General features: G+C 44.6%; 1 protein-coding gene across 5 annotated transcripts in view; it reads right to left on the bottom strand.

Annotated features, from left to right (window-relative positions):
* The window catches only part of GRAMD1B (GRAM domain containing 1B), a 196,896-nt gene extending 176,157 nt beyond the window's left edge, over window positions 1-20,739 (bottom strand). For 4 of the 5 annotated variants that reach the window (XM_082410866.1, XM_082410867.1, XM_082410858.1 and 1 more), the window contains exons 1-2: window positions 5,428-20,739; window positions 2,439-2,496 (exon numbers count right to left, since the gene is read on the bottom strand). In XM_082410866.1, the coding sequence (XP_082266992.1) occupies window positions 2,439-2,496; window positions 5,428-5,559 (190 nt within the window). In that variant the 5' untranslated portion in view covers window positions 5,560-20,739. The remainder of the gene's footprint in view (window positions 1-2,438; window positions 2,497-5,427) is intronic. The other variant, XM_082410865.1, reaches the window with a different exon arrangement.
* Between the last annotated feature and the right edge of the window lie 32 nt (window positions 20,740-20,771).

The following is a 20,771-nucleotide window of genomic DNA, read 5'->3' on the forward strand; positions in this document are numbered from 1 at the left end:
CACACATTGAAGGAAGGACCAAGTTTGTCCTTCCTTTGATTCTGTCCAGTGTCCTGTGTGTTTTGTTTGTAAAGCAACCTTTACACTGTCGCAAAGGCTTTCTCATATGTAATAGTTTATCTTCCCAGTGACCCTAGCAGTGAGAAGGACAGATGTTATTACCCTCATTTTATAATTTATTGAAGTGAGGCACAGAAAGATATCCAAGGTCAGAGATAAGAACACAATAACTGATCCATGACAAAGCCAGAACTTGAACCTGGGTCACCTGAAGCCACTTAGAGGCCACCCAAATCTCACCAAATGCATCAGCTCTGGAAAGCAGGTCCCTTGGAGCACCAGCATTTTACCAGCCCTGATTTTAGTTGGGTATGTCACGAAACGACGTGTGGCTATTCAGTTCCATCCGTTATTTTACAAGTGTGGAAAGGGAAGTGCAAAGTTCTACAAAACAATTTCTCAAAGGAGCTGGTGTCAGGGGGTCAGGACTAAAGAGCTTCAGAATCTGAGCCACTGCATTCCTCCCAAGTCCCCCCACCCTACCACTTCTCTCCCATATTTCACTCTCAGCCGACTCGGCGGTTCCCTGGGAAACTGCCCTCACCTCTGGCTCTCCAGACAGGTGGTGCCAGGCCAACCAGGCCTCCCTGCCCCCAGCTCACAGCCAGGCCTCTGACTTTAATGAAAGGAGCTCATATTACCAAGCAACTGTTGTTTATTCTCAACTGTTCAGGCTCCCTTTTCCTGCAGACACAAGACATCCAACACCTGTCTATTACTTCTGGAGCCCCGCAAACTCCAGAGTCCATTATTCAGCAGAAACTTCCAGGAGGGAACTTAAGTGAAAAATAGCAGCTGAGAAGCTAGATTTCTCCTGGGTGCCCACCCAAGTGATTGGGAGGCAGAAGGGGCAGGTCACCACCCACCCACATCCCTCCAGCCCCAGGGATGCCAAGGGCAGGCAGCTCCCCATAGCACGGACAGGCGTGTCCCCTCCAACGCGGCTGCCACAGGACAGTCAGTGCCCCCCCTCAAGGTGAGGACACAGACTCTCTCTCCCTCATGACATCAGAATAGCCAGACCCATGCGCTGGCTCACGGGCCAGAGAAAGAAGTGGGCAGTGGGCATTCACGAAGAGGAACTTGTTGCTATCAGAGAAACTGGAAATCCTGATAGAAATGTGGACAAGGCCATAAGAGCAGTGTAATGAACTGTCTTCAAATACAAAATGAAGCACGGCCGGATCATATACTGAAACACTTCTTCTGTTGCCAACCAAGAGGAAATGAGTTTGTGTAGTACTCTGTGTGGGAGATTCAGGTTAGATGATAAACATTTCCCGGGAGAAAGGCCAATTAAGGGCTGGAATGGATGACCAAAGATGGTTAGAGGGTGGCTTTCTCTGCACATCTTTAAAGGTAACTGGGGCCCAGTTAAGAGGCAGAGGCAGGAAAGAATGATCTCGTAAAGGCCCAACCATCATGGGTCTGTGGGCCCCAGGTTCTCTCTCTTTTAAATAAAAGCAATTCACGTATGCCTAAAACAAAGTCCATTTGAACTGATGCATTTCTGGCCCAGGGCGTTTTGATTACTGGATACTAAATACCTCCCTGAAACCCACAGACAGCGTTAATATCTTGCACCGTGAAACAGAAATCCGAGGGTGGTGAAGGACAAGGAGCCCGGAGCAGGGACAGCGGGGGCCGGTGAAATTGGAGGGAGTGAGCTCAAGCCCTCCCCTGGGAGCCTGAGTCTGCTCCTTGCTCTAATCCCCACCTCATCACCCTATGCAGGGGCTCGTGACTGAAGCCATCAGTGCGGTTTCTGCGCTCAGCTTGTGTGATGAGAGGACGCTGGAGGATGCTGGCTGGCTAAGCACGTTCTAAACAAAACCACAGTGGACCAGCCTCCACGTCCAGCTTCTCCTTCTGAGAAAAAGGAAGAAAGAGCTGCAAGACTTTTCCTTGGGTCTCAGTTCCCAAGGATGGTGCGCTGGCGAGGCCTCTCAGCCTTGGGAAACGCGCAAGGTTGGCAGCACGCTTCCGCCAGCCTTCGGGGGCCCATGCCAGGGTGAGCCGTGACGTCACCCCGGGAGGACTGTCACCAGATAAGCCTCCCTCGTTTAATTGCTCATCGAAAGGCTTCGGAGTCAATCCAGACTATTCTGCACAACATTTGGCTGACCCTGATCTTGCGGACAGACATCATCACTTGTCCTCTACATCTTCCAAAGGACATCATCAGGGCTGGAAAAGACTTCCTGCGGTCACCCCACCCGTCTCCTTGTCGTCCATTCCAGAGGAGGCAGGTGGCCTGCTCTGGGTTACCTGCTGCTTTCCTCGGAAGGGTCCAAATACTATGGGCACTGTAAACTAGTGACTGCGTGCACAGGCCCACAGGCCTGTTCTCTGAGCTTCTGACCCTTTCCACCACTTACCAGCTGTTGGATTTGGTGATGAGTTATTTAATTTCTCTTTTTGTCTCTGTCTCCGCACCTAAAAAAAATCAGGATAATTAATAGTGTCTACGGGACTTCCCTGGTGGTCCAGTGGTTAAGACTCTGCACTCACAATGCAGGGGGTCTGGGTTCGATCCCTGGTCAGGGAACTAGATTCCGCGTGCCACAACTAAGACCCGGAGCAGCCAAATAAATAAATAAATATTTTTAAAAAATAGTGTCTCCCTCCTGCAGCTGTTGTGAGAGCATCTGAACAGCGTAGGGCACTTAGAATAGCGCTTGGCACCTAGGAAGTGCTCTATAAATGTTGGCCTTTTTGTACCTAATTAAGTCTCTGTTATAAGACCTGTGTTAGGAAGCATGACTACTCGCGTAGATTTTCCATTCAGTTTAATTCTAAGAGTACATGCTAAGCTACAGCACTGTGTGAGGTTCCTTACTAAGCGCTGGGGAGACAGCAAGACAAGCGTGACACGGGATGTGCGCTGGAGCATACAGCCTAGCAGGGCAGAATTAATTAAGTGCAAAATGTAAGCACTAACAGGTGTGAGTGGAAAATCGATAAATTTTAACCAGAGGGAAAGAGGTGGTCTAGGAAGGCTCCATGGAGGAATTAGTATTTAAGTGAAGACTTAACGTATGAATTTCAGTAGAAAAGAGGAATGGAGCATTCTGGAGTAAAGGAAACGTTTGAGTAAAGGCACTGAAGAGAAAAAAACCCATGGAGAGTTTTTGAAAATAGGGAGAAAGAAGTCAGGGCTTATGGAAGGACATAGAGGAGATGAGGATGGACAAACAAGAGGGTCATATTGGTGAGTATTTAAAGTTTAGTTTACTCTTTAAACAAAGGGATGCTATTCAAGTTTTGCTGGGGTTTTTTTCTTGAGGGGGGGCAGTGACATTATCAACCTGTATTTGAGGAACAGCAGTTCTGGTGACAGTGTGAAATACATATTGGAGAAGCAAAAGATGGGACACACAGAGGCCAATCCAGAGACTGTCATTCAATCGGTCCATATTTTTGGAGTATCAACTATATACATGGCAAACAGTGCAGGTAAGTGATGGAGAAAATGTGAAATAGGGCGGGAGAAAAATGTAGGATGAGAGGAGGTGGGCAAGGGAAAGAAAAGTCCTATGAAGATTTATTCAGAGGCACAGATTGGAAGAAAACCAAGAATGTGGGATGATTCGGAAGTCAAGGGAAGGAAGGAGCCAGTGTTTGTTGAATGACTACTGCAAGCCAGACACCGGGCAAGGTGCTTCACACACGAAGTCCCATTCAACCCTCCCAACCACCCTGAGAAACAGAGATCGAAAGTCCCATGTTAGGATGAGGAGAGATTTTAAAAGGTGCCTGACTTGCCCAAGTTCACACAGCAAGTGGAAGAGGAGCACAAATTTAAACCAGGGTGTCCCTGCTTTAAAACTCATGCTTTTTCAATTACACCACATTTCAGAAAGCTAAGTGATGCCCAATGCTGTAATGAAGTCAGGCAGGAGGAAGACTGAGATAATCCCTTTAGATTTTGTAATTGGGTTGTTGGTGACCTCTGAGGGAACAGCGGTGGTGAGGGCAGGAGACGGAATGCGATTGCTACAGATGGAAGAGCACGGAGCGAAGCAATACATGGAGGCTGCAAGAGACCGTGCTTTCCAGAAACCAGGCAGTGGAAGGAGTGCCTTTCTTTCCTATTCGTTCTTAAATAGTTATTGAGCATCTTCTGTGTGTTAAACACTCTTCAAGGATCTGGAGTTAGACTGGGAAAAGTAGTATGTGTGTGTGTGTGTGTGTGTGTGTGTGTGTGTGTGTGTGTGTGTGTGTGTGTGTGTGTGTGTGTGTGTGATTGTTGGCAGATGTTATGTTTCAGAGGAACAAAATGTGACTGTATGATTATGCCTTTTAAAATGGAGCTCTGCCTATATCTGCTAAGAAAATTGAAGCTTGGGGGTGTACCTGGTAATCTAGCAAATCAATCAAAAAGTATTTAATATGCCCAGACTCTAAGCATACCATAATACTGGGTACTGTAAAAGGTTTCTGAAAAGTTTCTGCAAAACTATTTATTTATTCCTCAAAATAATTTTTGAATGTTTATCAAAGATGACCCTGGCCTCAATTGCTTCAAATCTTGAGGCAGGGGGGAGAGCAGAAAACCAATCCAAGAACTACAGTTTGGTAAGAAAATCCACTTCAATAGAAGCATGTACCAAATGCAGTGTGAGCCCACAGGAGAGAGAGCTTGATCCAGAAAGAACTTCATGGAGGAGACAGTACCTACCCAAGGTGGAAGGTTAGCAGAGGAGTTTTCCAGCTAGACCAAGGGGGGCATGCTTCCAGGCAGAAGGACCACTTGTGCAAAGGCACTGAGGTGTAAAAGAGAGCAGGGTATATTCTTGGAATCACAAAAAGAACAGCCTGGATCATAATGTTCCATTAGGTGAGGGCTGAGAGCAAGAGATTACATCTACTCTAAATCTTCCTTCATTCACCCATTTAAATACAAATTGATTGAGCACGCTATGTTCTAAGTGCTAGAAAACAAGGTGGGGGAGTGTCTGTGCACATAGCCAAGTCTGTGCCCTGGAGGAGTTTATATCCTGGTGATCACAAAATTCCAGAATGATGGAACAGAGATTTCAAAGATCTGACCCAACCATCACTTTATCTCCACTGTTCGTTCTGTTTCAGAGATTAGAGAAGGAGGCACAGGGAGGTTACAGACATTTACTAAAGTCACATATCAAACAGCCAAGGATTCACAGATGATAAAGTGCTTTGCATGCAAAGACCAAGACAAAGACCTGGAGGCTTAATTCACTCAAAGAGAAGGGCCCCAAAGCTCTAGGAAATGATTCCTTTCAAGCACTAAAGCAACCACCTAAGGCTTTTATTTCTGACAGAAACTCGGGGCTATTCCACCTCCCTTAAATCAGAAAAGTAGCCCCCTTTTACAAAGACGCAAACCCGGATCCAGAGCAGTAGAGATGTTGGAACAGTGCTTCCAGGGTTGACCAGAACCGTGGTAACTTTTTGCCCTGGGGTATGATGCTGAAACTGTAAAAGCTGCCCAGTTTGTTCTGATGGATACAACGGCATGTTTGCCAAGCATGACAGGGACACTAGCCTTCACATACCACTTCAAACCAAAAATTCGAGTTATTTTGTTGTGACACAGGAAGGAGCTAAAGAAGGCTGGGCTCAGGAGAGGCTTTTCAGCCGCAGCCGATGTAATCCACATCTGGACAAAGATTCCCACTGCAACCTGAGTTGTTTATCCTTCTGCAAGGAACACATCTGGAGGGAGTAAGTGTAGATAATTCATTCCTGTAAAATTCTGCATTTAGTGTGAGCTCTTGCCTTGAAATGAAAGTCACACTGTCAGATGTTCCCACTTTTCAGGAATAAATAGTCCACCACCCTCTACCCTGGCTGTACTCCGCCCGCAACTGCCCCCTAGTGGCAACGCCGGTGCTTGCATTCCCCCACCCCTCCTCTAGGAGCTGAGACCCTGGACCACTGCCCACAAAATTCACAATTCAGTGACTGCTTGGTATTTTAAACACTCTGAAATTGGGATTTGGGGATTGGTTATGCTGGGTGATCTCTGAAGTCTCGATTGTAGCTCTCACAGTCTATGAACTGGAAAAGTCTACTTTGCTTTAAGCAATCCTGGTGTATGAAAACACAGATTTTAAAAATGTATGCACTGGGGGTGGGCTTCCCTGGTGGCGCAGTGGTTAAGAATCCCCCTGCCAATGCAGGGGACACGGGTTCGAGCCCTGGTCCGGGAAGATCCCACATGCCGCGGAGCAACTAAGCCCGTGCACCACAACTACTGAGCCTGTGTTCTAGAGCCTGTGAGCCACAACTACCGAGCCCAAGTGCCACAACTACTGAAGCCCATGTGCCTAGAGCCCGAGCTCCGCAACAAGAGAAGCCACCACAATGAGAAGCCTGTGCACCACAGCGAAGAGTAGCCCCCGCTTGCCACAACTAGAGAAAGACCGTGTGCAGCAACGAAAACCCAACACAGCCAAAAATAAATAAAATAAATTAATTTTTTTTAAAAATAATAAAAAAATTAAAAGGTATGCACTGGGGGGACTTCCCTGGTGGTGCAGTGGTTAAGACTGCACGCTCCCAATGCAGGGGGCCCGGGTTCGATACCTGGTCAGGGCACTAGATCCTACATGCATGCTGCAACTAAGAGTTCACATGCCACAACTAAGGAGCCCGCCTGCCGCAACTAAGACCTGGCATAACCAAATAAAAATAGATAAATAAATACTTTTAAAAAAATGTATGCATTGTAATGATCATCTTATAATACAAAGCATTTGTTTTACAAAAAGGATTCATTAAAATAGATTGTTTCTTTAGATGTAGGAACATTTTTATTCAATTAATCGACTTGAATACGGCACACTCTACGAGGAGACCACCCATTGAATACCAGATGTCCACATGAACCTGAAACATCACTGAATGCTGAGTGATCTTGTTTCTTCATAGTTCCAGGAAAAGAAAGAGCTCTGTTTCCCATACCCTCAACCACTCCCTTGATGTAAGTTAGTACTTTGGGAAGACATATTAACTCTGTCTGACAGTTGGAAAGTTTTATGAGCAATAGAACTTCCTTAGGCAATAGAATTATAGGCCTGGAAGACACATCAGATACTTAGTCCAATTTCATTAGCTATTTGGTCCATTCTTCCTCTGCCCTGTCCCACCCAAGGTCACAGATGAGAAACTGAGGCACTGGTAAGCTCAATCTTGGACCAAGGTCATAAGGCTGAAATGGAAATTGCTTTCTGTAAGTCAAATATCTTTTGGTCAAATTCCACCTTAATTACTTCCAGTGTTGTTTTGGAGGTAGTATTTTGACCTCAAAGAATAATTAAAAAACAAATGGAACTAAGGAATCCAGATACTCATTCTGCTTTTGCCCACACACATTCTATGTGCATCTAAGTCCCTCATAAACCGCCAGAGAGCAAGAGGTTAATGAAACACAAGCACCTCACTCGAACTGATCCCAACACGTGAACGTTCGGATTTGCACAAAAGACATCACAGTGTTTATTGCTTTTGCAAAGGCCTTTTGGCTTTACACAAATAGAATTCCTTTATGTGGGAAATTCCCCTCATGCATTTCAAATATTGCTCGATTGCTACACAGTTTTGCAACACTACTACTACTTAATGAACGTATGTCTGTGAATGATCAACTTACATGCTCATATCCTTTCATTTCAAAGCAAATATATGATAATGATGGCTTGAACCAAATGAAAAATCTGTTTCAGCCAAGCATAGATTAGAAATGTTCCAATGGCCTAAAAATTTGCAGATTCATCTAAAATTTCTCGAGCCAGGCACTGTATTTTCTCATTCAGGCCTCACGAAAATCCTGAGATCGTGCCAATTTTCCCATTTTAGAGATGAAGAAAACGAAGCCCAGAGAGATCAACTTTAGGTGCTAAGATGCGATTCAAACCCAAGTAGTCTGAATCCCAAACCAGTGTTTTCTGCACTCCTCCATATCACTCTATTTCAACTTCCTGTAAAAAATATATTGTCAGTCACTATTCAACTGGTTCTCCCTGCCATTTTTTGTGAAGACTTTGATTTGCAATTTGGTAAATAAATTGATACTGGCGATTGTGATTCTGCAAACTGAGACACTGTTTTCCTGTCTAATTCGGTCAGTTTCTATTTGTTCCCTATCTAAAACACACCACAAAGTTAATACCAATTTCCTTGGGTCTTCCTATTGAATTCTAAATACTTTGAAAAGAAACTCTATCCCAAACACTTAGTAGAATTCACTTGGTAGAAGTGCTTGCAAGAAATACTTTATTTATTTATTTATTTATTTATTTTTGGCTGCTGTTGGGTCTTCGTTGCTGCGAGCGGGGGCTACTCTTGTTGCTGTGCACGGGCTTCTCATTGCAGTGGCTTCTCTCGTTGTGGAGCACGGGCTCTAGGCATGCGGGTTTCAGTAGTTGTGGCTCGCGGGCTCTAGAGCAAAGGCTCAGTAGTTGTGGCGCACGGGCTTAGTTGCTCCGCGGCATGTGGGATCTTCCCGGACCAGGGCTCGAACCCGTGTCTCCTGCATTGGCAGGTGGACTCCCAACCACTGAGCCACCAGGGAAGTCCAAGAAGTACTTTTTATTGGCACGTTCTGGTCACGTAAGCAGTTTCTCATTTGCAACTAAAGAAGTCAGTGAAGCCCTAATTCCTAATTTGTACCCAAGTGTCTCTAACACCTCTTACCTGTTAAGAAGTCCACCTGTAGATCTCAGGTGAGTCAGCAGGGCTCTGCAGGTGCTGGTGCCTGGAGGCTTCTGTTACTGAGATTTTTCCACACAATGCTCCAAGCAGGACCTGTGCACAAACAGGGCAGCTTGAGGCTCCACTAAGTTGGTTTGCTTAAAACGAGGCTTGCCACCGTCTGCTGAAATGGTAGCTTAGTAAACACTAAAGACTTTTAAAAGTATCTTCTCTGTGGTCTTCGGGTTCTAATTTAGCTTCCACAGGTAGATCTGACTTGTTTCCAGGACTTAGGAAGGCAGTAGCTTCAATCTTGCTAGCCAGGGCAGAGTCTCTGTTCTTGAAGGCTGGCTCACATGATCTCACTCTGTGCAAGTTCACCCTTGCATCCTTGGACCTTGGAATCAGGACATCAGACTCCATCCCCACCGAAATAAAATCTCCCAGCTTAACCAAAGAGCGACTAGTCAGCACTCACTGGTCCCACTGTCCTTCAGGGAGGGCCCCACCAGGATACTGAAAACCTAGGTTACTGCCCTGCCACTTTCTCACTCTCCTCGTCTCTTTCTTCCCTCTGTCTCTGTCTCTTTTTCTCTCTCTGTGTCTCTCTCTCTCTTTTGCATACACACACACACACACACACACACACACCCCATTCTTAGGGATTCTCCCCCCTTCCTTCAATGACCAGACACTGTTAATCCAAAAATAAATGGTGGGCTCCCCATCGGGGAGGTGTCCAAGCAGAGACTGAACGCGTGGAGGACGTTCTCACATTGAGGTTGAGACCAGATGATTTCAGCGGGCACTTCCAGGTCGAAGGCTGATAGTATCCCAGAGGTTCTGACGTGCTGGAACAAGTCCACAATAGCTTCTAATTGTCCTTTCATGACTTCTCCTTCTTTTCTTTTTTGAGAATGTCCTCCACATTCATTTAAGTCAATCCTTACTTGTATAAAAAGACCTTGGTGCACTTTACCCACACTGCTTTGCAACACATCCTTTTCCACCCTGTATCATAATTACTCGTGTGCCTTTTCCACATCCCCTCAGACTGCAATGCCACCAAGGCAAGACTTCTGTCCCATGCATCTGTGTCATCCTGTTACGGAGCTCACCGCCCCACACGGTGTAACTGCTCAGTGAACGTCTGTGAGTGAAGAAATGGTGGGTGGGGCAGTGCTGGTGGAGGGGAGTCCGGAGGACTGAAGAGGCACCCAGAGCAGTTAGCTTTCCAGCCCCATGCTCTCTGGGGGTTGCCTGCCCTTCTGGAGAGACGAAGGCTGAAGAACACGGCCCATATCAGCCCTGCAGTGTCCCTTGGGACAGCTCTGACCATGGTCATACTTTCCCTCAGATCATCACGACACACTCATGCTACATCGCGTAGGAGGTCTCAGGAGAAGTCACCTGGGACTCCAATGCTCTTTGCCCAGAACAGCCATCCCTGATTAACTAAAAGCTCCGGTTTCTTAGGTAAGGGTGTTTAGACTATGAATCTTTGGGGAGCGATTAGAGGAAGGAACAAGAATGCATTTGGAAACAGCTGCTTACCTATCAGCTCTTAGGAAAACACCCTGAAATGGAGTTTAATCAATTCTCCCTCAGGGGCTGGTGAGGGCTTCAGTTTAACCACTCCTGTGAGAAAGGATTTCATCCCACTCTCTGGCGAAGATCTCCAGATAGGCCCAGCTCCCAGCTTCCCCTTGTGGGAAGCCCAGGCCCACTTGAGTTCTGCGGCTGCCCTGCACTCCAGAAAATCACCACCCTCTTCCATGGTTTCCTGTCCCAAGGATGTTTGCCAATCTTGATTATAAGGCCAATGTTAAGTCACGACTTAGTTCCACAATTAAATGACTGTTCATTCCGTCTGAGTTGCAAAGGGGAAAAAATACCTTAGAGGAAGCCACCCACCACATTTTATAGATAAGGAACTGAGCTCAAGAAGTGCCTCTCTGTTGGCTGCCTTTGTTAGCCTGTTTGCTGCGGTACAAAGACGAAGTTAATCCATTAATTACGGAGGAGCTGAGTCCAGAAACACAGTAGCGCATACTTTGTAAAAAATAAACTTTAAGAACAGTTTTTGATTTACTGAAGTTACCACATACTTCTACATGTTAAACTGCTTCATCCTGTCTGTTACTGTTTTACTAACAGTGCTCTCTACAGCACGCTGTCAAAATAATTTGTTTTCCATTTTATGGGCACTAAGTGCCTTATAAGGGTAAGGGTTTGGCCCAGGTTCCAGGAACCATTTGCTTGTTTTCTGAAGGGAAATGTTACAAAGAGCTACTGACGTACACAGGTTCTATGCTGAAGATGGGAAGGGAATTTTATTTAAACTAGACCAACCCAAACAGAATCATAGTAGGACTAGCTAACATTTACTGCACACTTACTGTGTACCAGGCATGATCTCAATGAATCCTCAAATCACCCCAATGAGGTAGTTGTTATCCCCACTTTCAAATGAGAAAAAGTGAGGCTTGGAAAGGTCATGTAAAGACACACAGCTAATCAGCAGCTCGGCTGGGGTTCAAACTGCACAACTGAAACGGAGCAGGACCCTGTGGGGCTCCTGGGCACGAAGGCTTTCTGTGTCCCCCGTTTCTTGTTTGTAGGGAATAGACTCCAGCCTCCATGACCTTCTCTGAGTGTCAAAGGGCAGATGCGAGCAATTGCTAATCAGGGAAGGGAGGGGATGCAGAGACAAAGGAGGAGACTACCTGAGGCCAGATTAAAGGGACTAGAGAAGCTCATCAGGAGACCACCTGCGGCCAGATTAAAGCAGTGCAGGCCCTGCACACACCCTGATTCTTATTAGCAACTCCGTCCTTGAACTGTTGCTATAAAACTCCTCACCAAATCCCCCCAGGTTGGAATGCAGAGTTTTTGAGGGGCAGGAGCCTGCTGTGTCCGCCTTAGCCTGGCAAAGCAATAAAGCTATTCTTTTCTACTTCACCCAAAACTCTGTCTCCGAGATTCAATTCGGCACCAGTGCACAGAGGCCGAGTTTTCGGCATCACAATCTGATGCCAGAGTTTGTGCTCTCCCATGGTTAGCTTGGTCTCTCCTCTGGCGTGGAATGATCTCTGTCTTCAATGTCAGCATCTTGGTCCTAAACTGGTACCTGATTTGATAACTCGTTCATACACCTATCCTACACAGTTATGGCACATGCCTTGTAAAAAATATGCATTCTCAATATCCATCACATGACCTGTTTGAGATAAATGTCAGTACTGGTATGTGCAGATCCGAATTCCCAAAGCTGGCAGACATATCTGCATATCCTTGACATTTACAGCATACTTTCCAGTTACATTGAGCTTATAATACTCCTTTATTTCCTCAAGTATGGTTGACAGTATGACCTAGCAGTTAGGTGCAAGGTTCTGAATTAGAATGGCTGGGTTCAAAGCCTGGATCCACCATTTATTAACTAATGTCTCAGTGCCTCAGTTAACCCACGTGAAAAATCAGACTGTTAACCACAGTGCCTGTGTTATGGGCTTGTTGTAAGAGATAAACAAGATCATACACATAAAGCTCTTGGCACAATCCCTAGCACATAGTAAATGCTAAGAAAAGCCCATGGAGGTATAACTTTTGCACCCGCCATCGTGTGTATAAGCATTGCACACTCATCGCTAATGTAATAAGGGACATCGAGCAGCAAGGGATGTCTGGTTGCACAGACACATCATACATACACCAGGGAGCTCTATAAAAATCCACTTCGCACAGTGCACACAGGCTGCATGCATGAAATCCACTTATCATTTCAGTAGTTCCCCACTTACAGAAAAAGAGATGGATAAAGACGGAGGTCAACTTAATAGCTTAAAATACAGGTTTTTTATTTTAAGGCCTGTGGAGAAGGGGGGAGGTGGAAAATGGTAACAATTGGAACGATTATGACCATGATCATCATCACTAGTATGAATACAACTTCAGCGACCAGCATCTCAGATTTCCATACTTGCCTTTTCTAAGGGAGCGAGAGAATGCTTGATTGCTTCCTAACAATGGAATGGGTTTTGCCCGTTCAATTATCAGCTCCATCACACTCCACAGAAGTTAAAAGACAGCATGTGGGTCTTCTATTCAAACGGGTTATCTTTCTATCCCTTTCATTACAGGAGAGGCAACTGGTAAAGTTAATGCAATGTACTGTAACTAATGCCTTGGAAATGCCCCGAGCACGACAATCTTAATCCACTTTGAAGGCTAACTGTATTCAGAATGTGAGGCTTTATATTAAGCTATATATTATAGTAAAATCAGCTGCAGGGGAAAATCCTCTTTGAACCAAAGAGAAACCATTTTTATTTATTTCTATAACTTACAAGACACTGATGCCAGAGGAAAAAACCCCAAACAAACCTCAACAATAAGATACCAATTTAACCCTTGGCTGGGCTACAGCAATGGCAGCTGTGTGGATTTTGCACAAAGTCCATGTATGTGTGCATGATATCTGGAACCCTTATGGGCCATCACGGAGTCAACAATTAACAGGGATTCTTAATAGGAAACACTTAAAACAAAACTCAAAGTCCAGTTTTACCAACAAAGCAAAATGGCAAAAGTTAGCGATTAAATGGTGACTAACAAAAAAGGACTCTTGCTCATCGTGCAAGTTCTAAGCTCCTCAGAGAGGACCCAGCAGAGGGAGAGCCCCACGCTCTCCCTCTGATCCCTCCTCATGTGCTTCGTGGAACGTTCCATTCCTTCCTGAATTTCAACAGACAAAACGGGATGTGCAAATGGTCCCTGAGTTCTTGTGGACGTTTTCCAATGCCGCCTCGCCCCCCCATCCCATAATTATGTTTCCTCATGTTGGTTGATCAGTTCTCTATTCCAGACACATTCCCCCAGCACAGCCACCAATGTGATGAGGGAAAGGCAGGAAAGATCACAGCAGAGTGTCCCATAGCTCTTATTTTGACAGTATATGTGCTTTGCTGCACTTCTCAAAGGTATAAGGGGTGATACCGAATAAAAAAGGAAGTGGAACACTTCTCCATTGCTGGTTTGGAGGGCAGGAAACCACGTGTGTCCCACCTTCCAGTAAGGATGAGAGTCCTTACCCTTAGGTGAACTCAGGGCAGACTGTGATATAATTGATGCTCCTTTGCAGGCAGGTAATACTCAAACTCAAGATGGATTCTGTCTAAAAACAATACTTATAAGGTAAGGAAGAGAATGGATACAGGTCTTTGAGTTTCTTGGCTTAAAAAATGAAGTCAGACAAAGTTATGGGGAAAATAGTATACTTAGGGAGTGGGGCTTTATATAATAGCACCAAGCTTTTGGAAAGCAACATGGAAAATTTTAGTTAGAGCCTAACACCTTTGCCCTTACATTCCTGCACTTACGAGCTTTGTTATTTGGAGGAATAGGGTTTGGGAGTTAGGGAGACCTGAATATAAATCCTAGCTCTATATTCACTGCCTACATGACTTAACCAAGCTACTTACTTTTCTAGGTTTCACTTTCTTTTCTGTACAAAAGGAGAAAAATAATACACACTTCCTGGGTTGTGAAATTAAGTGATACACTACAAGTAAAGTCCCTGGCACATAATAGGCACTCAACAAATTGCTTTAGGTTTGTTTCTCTTATTTCAACAGTAATAATAATTATTTCTTATGTAAGAGAGAATGTTTATTTAACAGTGAAAAGTTGCCAACAACCAAAATATTAAAAACAGAATGACTAAGGAAATCATGGTATTTTCACTCAAAGGAGAAATGCAACTATTTAAAAATATAAACATATATCTACTATATATCTAATCACTTATGGTTATTTGTATAGATTTGTATATATTTGCCGGAAGTGGAAATAGATTGCACATACACTAAAATTACAACATCGTGTTTGTGTGTGTGATTTTCTATATTGTACTAAGTGGTGTCATTATAGATTTCACTTGCTCATAATAATTGATTGTTTTTAAGGTAATAAAATATTTTTAATCTAAAAAATGTCAAAATTAAATTCATTCCTTAATTTAAAAAGAAGAAAATTAGGGATGTGCAGATGGTCCCTAGGTAGTTCTCAACCTCTGGCGAAATATAACTTAAGCCAGTAACACCAAGCCCACACCTGCCACATCAAGACTAAATAATAGCAGATCAGTTCCAGAGCTGACATGATTTCTAGAGATCTACCTGCTGGATTCCTAAAAGGAAACCATCATCTGCCTTGTTTATTTGATTATTAGATGCCTGTTGCAGATATTTGTTATGCCTGCTATACTCTAGGTACCATGCTGGGCGATAAATCTGTAAGTATCCTGCCCTTGAGGAGAATATAACCTACTAAAGAAGGTAAACTATCCAAATATTTAAACAGAAGGCCCTGGGAAAGTGCCCCAAGAGGTAGGCAAGGCACTTTAGGGATAGCATCCACCGTCTTAATAAACCACAGGTAGGCATGAAGGTGGAGGTGTGTTTCACAGGTTAAAAAAAAAAAAAATTAAACCTTGCCTGGAAGCCATTTAGCAACTAAGGGGCAGAGCAGGGGAACTTGAACTCTTGTCTTCCAACGACACACTCTCTGCTCTCATCACTTCTCACAGCCTCTCCCTACAGACAGTGATCTGGGAGTTCTCTTCGCCAGCATCTTCTCTCCAGGTCTTCCTTGTCCTCCTCAAACCCTGAGAAAGCATGTGATGTTCCAGCTCTCAAGAAGAGGCGATGGCTATGCTGCCTTTTAGGGATGTGGGATGCAGCTGCCACTGCCTGTTAGATCAAGGACGAGCCAGCAAGGTGTTCCTGGGTCGGTGGAGACCTGGGCACTCAAGAGGCTTGAATGCCTGACGGTCTTAGAAGCGCAGATGGAGCATCTCAGAGACATCTGGGCACAGCTGACTTAGCTCTAAAGTATTTGTTTCTGCTCTGTCTCAGTAGGAGGTTGGAGCAAAGAAGTCTCCTAGACCCTCATCTTCCTCCTTTTACTCCATCCTGATTCCATCACTCCCCTTTTCCTCCTGCATTTCTTTCGTTTCTCCCTTTCTCAGGAAGATTTCTTCCCCTCTCTTTTTGCCCATTTCTTCTTCTGCTTCTATAAACTCCTTTTTTCCTTGTCCTCGAAGCTTCCGAAGGGTCTGGTCCCTGTCCTCATAATCACAGCTCTCCCACCTCGGCCTCCCTGAGCTTATTAGAATCAGAGATGTCCCGTGGGCGGTGGACATGGAGAACCCATTTCTAAAATCTCATCTTGAGACTCAATAATGCTAACTCCACCACAGTTCGAAACTAACTGAAACTCAGTGAGGGTAAGTCACGCACCTGTTCTTGACCTCGAAAGACAGGGAAGATGGCTAACTACCTATGGAGAAAAAAAAGACTGTACCTGCTCTAAATGTTTGTTGTGAGTTTTGTTGTTGTTGTTAATTTGTTCCTTGTGAACTCTATTTTCAGGCACCTAAGTCACCAACTTTGAAGGTGGAAATAAGGCCCATTTCTCACAAGTAGATGTTAACAGGAAGCCATGCTAGCTGCAGGCAAAGGTCCTTGAGTTTGGAGCCAGCAGGTAATTAGGCTGTGTTATGGTAACTCGGCACCAACAGCCTGGACAAAGGGCATATTCTAAAAACCAAAGACAAATAAACAATTGACCATCAGGTCTCCTTCTCAGAAACTCCGGTCTGGGTGTCAGGGCAAGAAAGGGCAGGCAAAACAGATAAGACCAGACGAGACCCTAAGGGCCAGGTAACAAAATAAAAACCCACATCTGTATAGCCCTTTGTAATTGAAAAACTTCCACACAAATGAGCAATATGATTTTTACAACACCCCAATAAAGGAAGTAGAATAGGTATAATGTTACTTTACAGACGAGAGGGCAGGATCAGAGAAATTATAGGACTTGCATGAGTCCCACAGTAAGAGGCAAAGGTGGGATTTCCAGCCAGGTGCGCCCTTTCCAAATAACCATAATTATGGAAAGTGCTTACCTGGTACTTAGGTGGTAAGACAATGACAGGTTGGGGCTTCTTAATTCCCCTTCAAAGGTCTTTTCACTACCTAAAAATGCCTACGTCATCAAATTATGTAATCAAATTTCTTTTTCTCTGGCTTTTGGTAAAAATTATTCTAATCAGTGCTGCCTCCAGGCAAATAACAGATAAAATTAAAAAGAGGACAAAGACTATAGACCAGTTCAATCCTTATGCTATTACTTCTGTCTTCTGAAACAGTAACTATTGCACTTTATCTGGAGGTTATAGAAGCAGCGTTCTACTTTCGCCTGCAGTGGGCTTTCAGCTAAAGAGGACCTCTAGTCTTCAGAGGTCTGGCCTAGAAGAAGCCCAAGAATCTAAACTTGACCTGCTGGATCAGTGTTAGTATTAGGAGGCAGGCTTATCCCTGCATGAATTCATGCTCAGCCATTTAGAGACAGTCCACATCAACCTAGCAGATTCCCTGTACACCCCAGTTATTGCACTTAATCATAAATGCTCATTACCCATCAGTGCCTTCATGCATTGGTAATCCTGCCAAACTTTTTCAACGTGACCTATGGGCAATACCCACCCAAAAAAAAAGTCTGGGAGAAGTGCATCCCAGAATTCTTCCCTTGTTCCATTCTATTTTTAAGAAAGTAGTGAGCTATAACATGTCATCCATTTACACACTCAACTCATCCAAGTTAGTGTGAAAAATAAAATAAAATCTGATCCCTTGGTTGGATAATTATTGACTTCTGGGTTCCAATACTATAGTTTTAACATAAACTAGACCCTGCGTCTACACCAAATAAGAGAGATGGCAGGGAAGCTACCAACCACGCGAACAAACAACCAGCTGTAAACACATAGCAAAGGGGCAAAATCCCCGTGGGGATTCTAGACCAGTGTAATGCCCCACAATATCATTCTCTTCCATCTCACTTAGTTTTCTGTTAGTGTCCTGGCCTTTTCTGAGAGCAGCTGGGAAAACTTGGGTCCAGAAAGATTGATCAGTCCTGCAAGTTTACAACAGCAAAACAGTGATTCCTGACTTAGGATTCACGATGAGCCTATACTGTCTGCTCCAACTGGTGTTTGAAAATTTAGCTATAATACCAAAGGCATTTCCTAAATCTCACTGACAGACATCTATATTCTCTCATTTGAAAATGTCAAGATTATGATCCGCACGCCTAGAAACTTCACCTCACTGTAAGAAAACAGCCTTATAACCTTGGATTCAGGACCATGTGAAACCACCTTGGGGGCAACAAGCCCTTTGTCTGTCATTTATGGAAAAACCTAGCCTGTGAGGTCCTGGAGAGCAGAGGCTTTGCCTTGATGAAGGTTGGATTTGCACAGTCTAGCTCAGTACTTGATACATAAAAGGATTCAATAGATACCTTTTGAATCAGTGAATGGACCTGAACGTTTAATTTTGGGAGATGAGAGAGAGGAGAATCAGCCAACTGACTGCTTATAGCCCTGGCGTTCAGGGGCTCTGAGGTGGCCGGGCATATTTTGAAAAGGTCATTTTACCAGCCTATAACTGCAGGCTAAAGCAGACGGGAAAGGCGATCATTGGTGGTGTGGAAAAACAAGTTCTTACTGCCCCCTGGTGGTCAGGATGATTTCAGATTCCAAAGTCCTCTAGCACTTCTAACACTGAATTTAAGCATCCTGGTAGCCAGGAGTCTGCAGGTTTCCTTTACCCAACCCCTCTCCAAACAATAGAGTTCTCGGCTTAAAGCCCAGAAAGATGCCACCCCAATCCCAAAGTCCTCGAAGGAGGCTTTTCATCTCTATACTGAGAGAAGATGAATATGTCAAGGAGCTGAAATTGAACATTTTAAAGTGAATTGCCTTTCAGTGAATGGTCTGTGGTTTCAAGAGCTCCTAGAAAAAAAGGAAAATATTCAAGGAAAATAATAATTTCCTGTCTGGAACATTCAGATGTCTATCTATTTAAGATTACCAGGTCAGGTCACCCTTCTGAGCAAAAAAGACATTCCGGCACCCTTTCAGACTTTGAATTGTTAGCACTCCATGATTGCATCCCACTTCATTGAAGGAGAAACTGAGGGTCCAGACCAATTTTTGGAAAAATGATAACTATCCTCTCAAGTCTACAGAAGGTTTTCAGTTTTATTTTGTTTTATTTTAAATGTATGGTAAGTGAAAAAAAAAAAAAACAACCATAAACTGCTACAGAGGTTTCTAAGGCAGCATCACATGTGCAGGGATTTTTGTGTTTTATCCCACTTGTTGCCTCTCCAGGACCTAGGGCAGTGTCTGACTCATCAATACATCTTTGGTGAATGAATGAATGAATGAAGCCTAAAGAGAAAGAGCTGTTTTTTAATGGAAATTATTGCTTATTGGAGCGGATGTCATCTCCTTCCTTGAGAATCTTTAAAAACAGGTTGAATTCTCATTTACCTTAAAAATTATAGAATCTGACGCTGGAAGGAGCCTTTGAAATCATCAGTTTAATCTCCTCATTTGGTTTCATTCATTCACTTCACAGATGAGAAAAATGAAGGTCAGAGAGGTTAAACAACCCACCATAGGTCACACAGCAATTTCATGGCAGACCCTACAGTGACTCCAAGTCTTCATTCCTGACACTTTCTAAAAGAGCAATGATGTTCAAAGTTTTTGGCTGTGACTTACAGTAAGAAATACATTGTGACCCAGTACACACCCACACAATTACACACACACAACACTAAAAAGAGTTTCGTGAAACAATACTCACCTTCTCCATGTAATAACGTTCCCTGGTCTACTGTCTACTCTATTTCATTTTTTAAATAATATTCTGATCACAACTCACTAAATTAATTTCACAACTTAAAATTTTAAAACATTATAACCTCTCAGGCTGAAGTCCTCCAGAATCTTCTTCCAAGGAGAAAAGAACTAGAGTGATCAGCTTCTTGGGACTCCTTGGCCCAAAGATCCCAGTTTTATGACTCAGTAGAGGCAGTAGTATCTCCCACCGTCAAGTTTCATTTCACTTCCAAGAATGCGGTCCAAGCAGCCCTGCTCTCCAGCCAGGGTGAGTAACCACACTACTGTGTTTCAGGACGCAGACCAGGGCCATTGGTAGCAGCCTTGTCCTTGTCCTTGACTGGCTCTCTAACCCACAAGTTAGCAGGGATTCGCATCCTTACATAAAAGAGCATGTCCTTATCTCTGCTGCCGTCACCCTCCCCTAGCCTGGGAGCCTGGGGGCAGGGGGCGGAGAGGGGAGCAGGAAAAAGAGGAGCAGGGAGGGGGAAGGGCAGGACAAGTAGGTGGGTCCGAGGTCATCAGCTACATAAGTAGGTGTGAACAGACGAAGTGCTGAACAGTCCCCAGGAGCCAGGCAGCCTCCCCCGCCCCCGCACAGGGTTACACAGAGCCTCCTTCTCCTAACCCCATTTGATCACTTCCCCCCATCTCTTCCCCTGACGCCCTCTACCAAATATTCTCCCTCTCTCTCTCTCTCACACACGCACACTAAGATGCTAAGATCGTTAACATGGTGGGGAGGTGGCTTCTCAGCTATTTCCCTTCTAACTGACAGGTTGGAACTTTCTCCTCTGGCTTCCCACTTTCCCGCTGAGAATCAGCAAGACGGGATTTGGCAGGGGGCTGCTTTGCGGCAGCCAGGGCGGAAAGCCTAGCAACCTGGGCACGTTCCCATGACTCCCTGAGACAGGTGGAATTTCCAGGGCTGGCAACTCACCCCCTCTCAGAAGCAGTGCACAAGCTGCAGGCTACCCCCCTCCCTTCCCAGTGAGTCTCAACCTGGCTGCTGGGGCCGGCCCAGTAGTGAAGGCAATGAGCCAGGAAGGGAGCTGGACAATGCTTCGAATATTTATTGGCCCTTTCAGATATCCTCAGACAGCTTTGGAGTCTAGGGCTCCAGGTCTTGGGGTTCTGCTCGTGAAAGGGGAAGATTAGAATGAACTGGGAGGCAGGAGAGCACTACCCAGCTCTGCCATCAATGTGCTGTGTGATGTTAAGTCAGTTACTTAACCTCTCTGGCTGTCAGTTACCTCATTTTTAACATGAGAGATTCAGT

The sequence above is a fragment of the Balaenoptera physalus genome (genome assembly GCF_965194825.1).
Source record: "Balaenoptera physalus genome assembly, chromosome: 10".
In the NCBI taxonomy this organism is placed as follows: domain Eukaryota; kingdom Metazoa; phylum Chordata; class Mammalia; order Artiodactyla; family Balaenopteridae; genus Balaenoptera; species Balaenoptera physalus.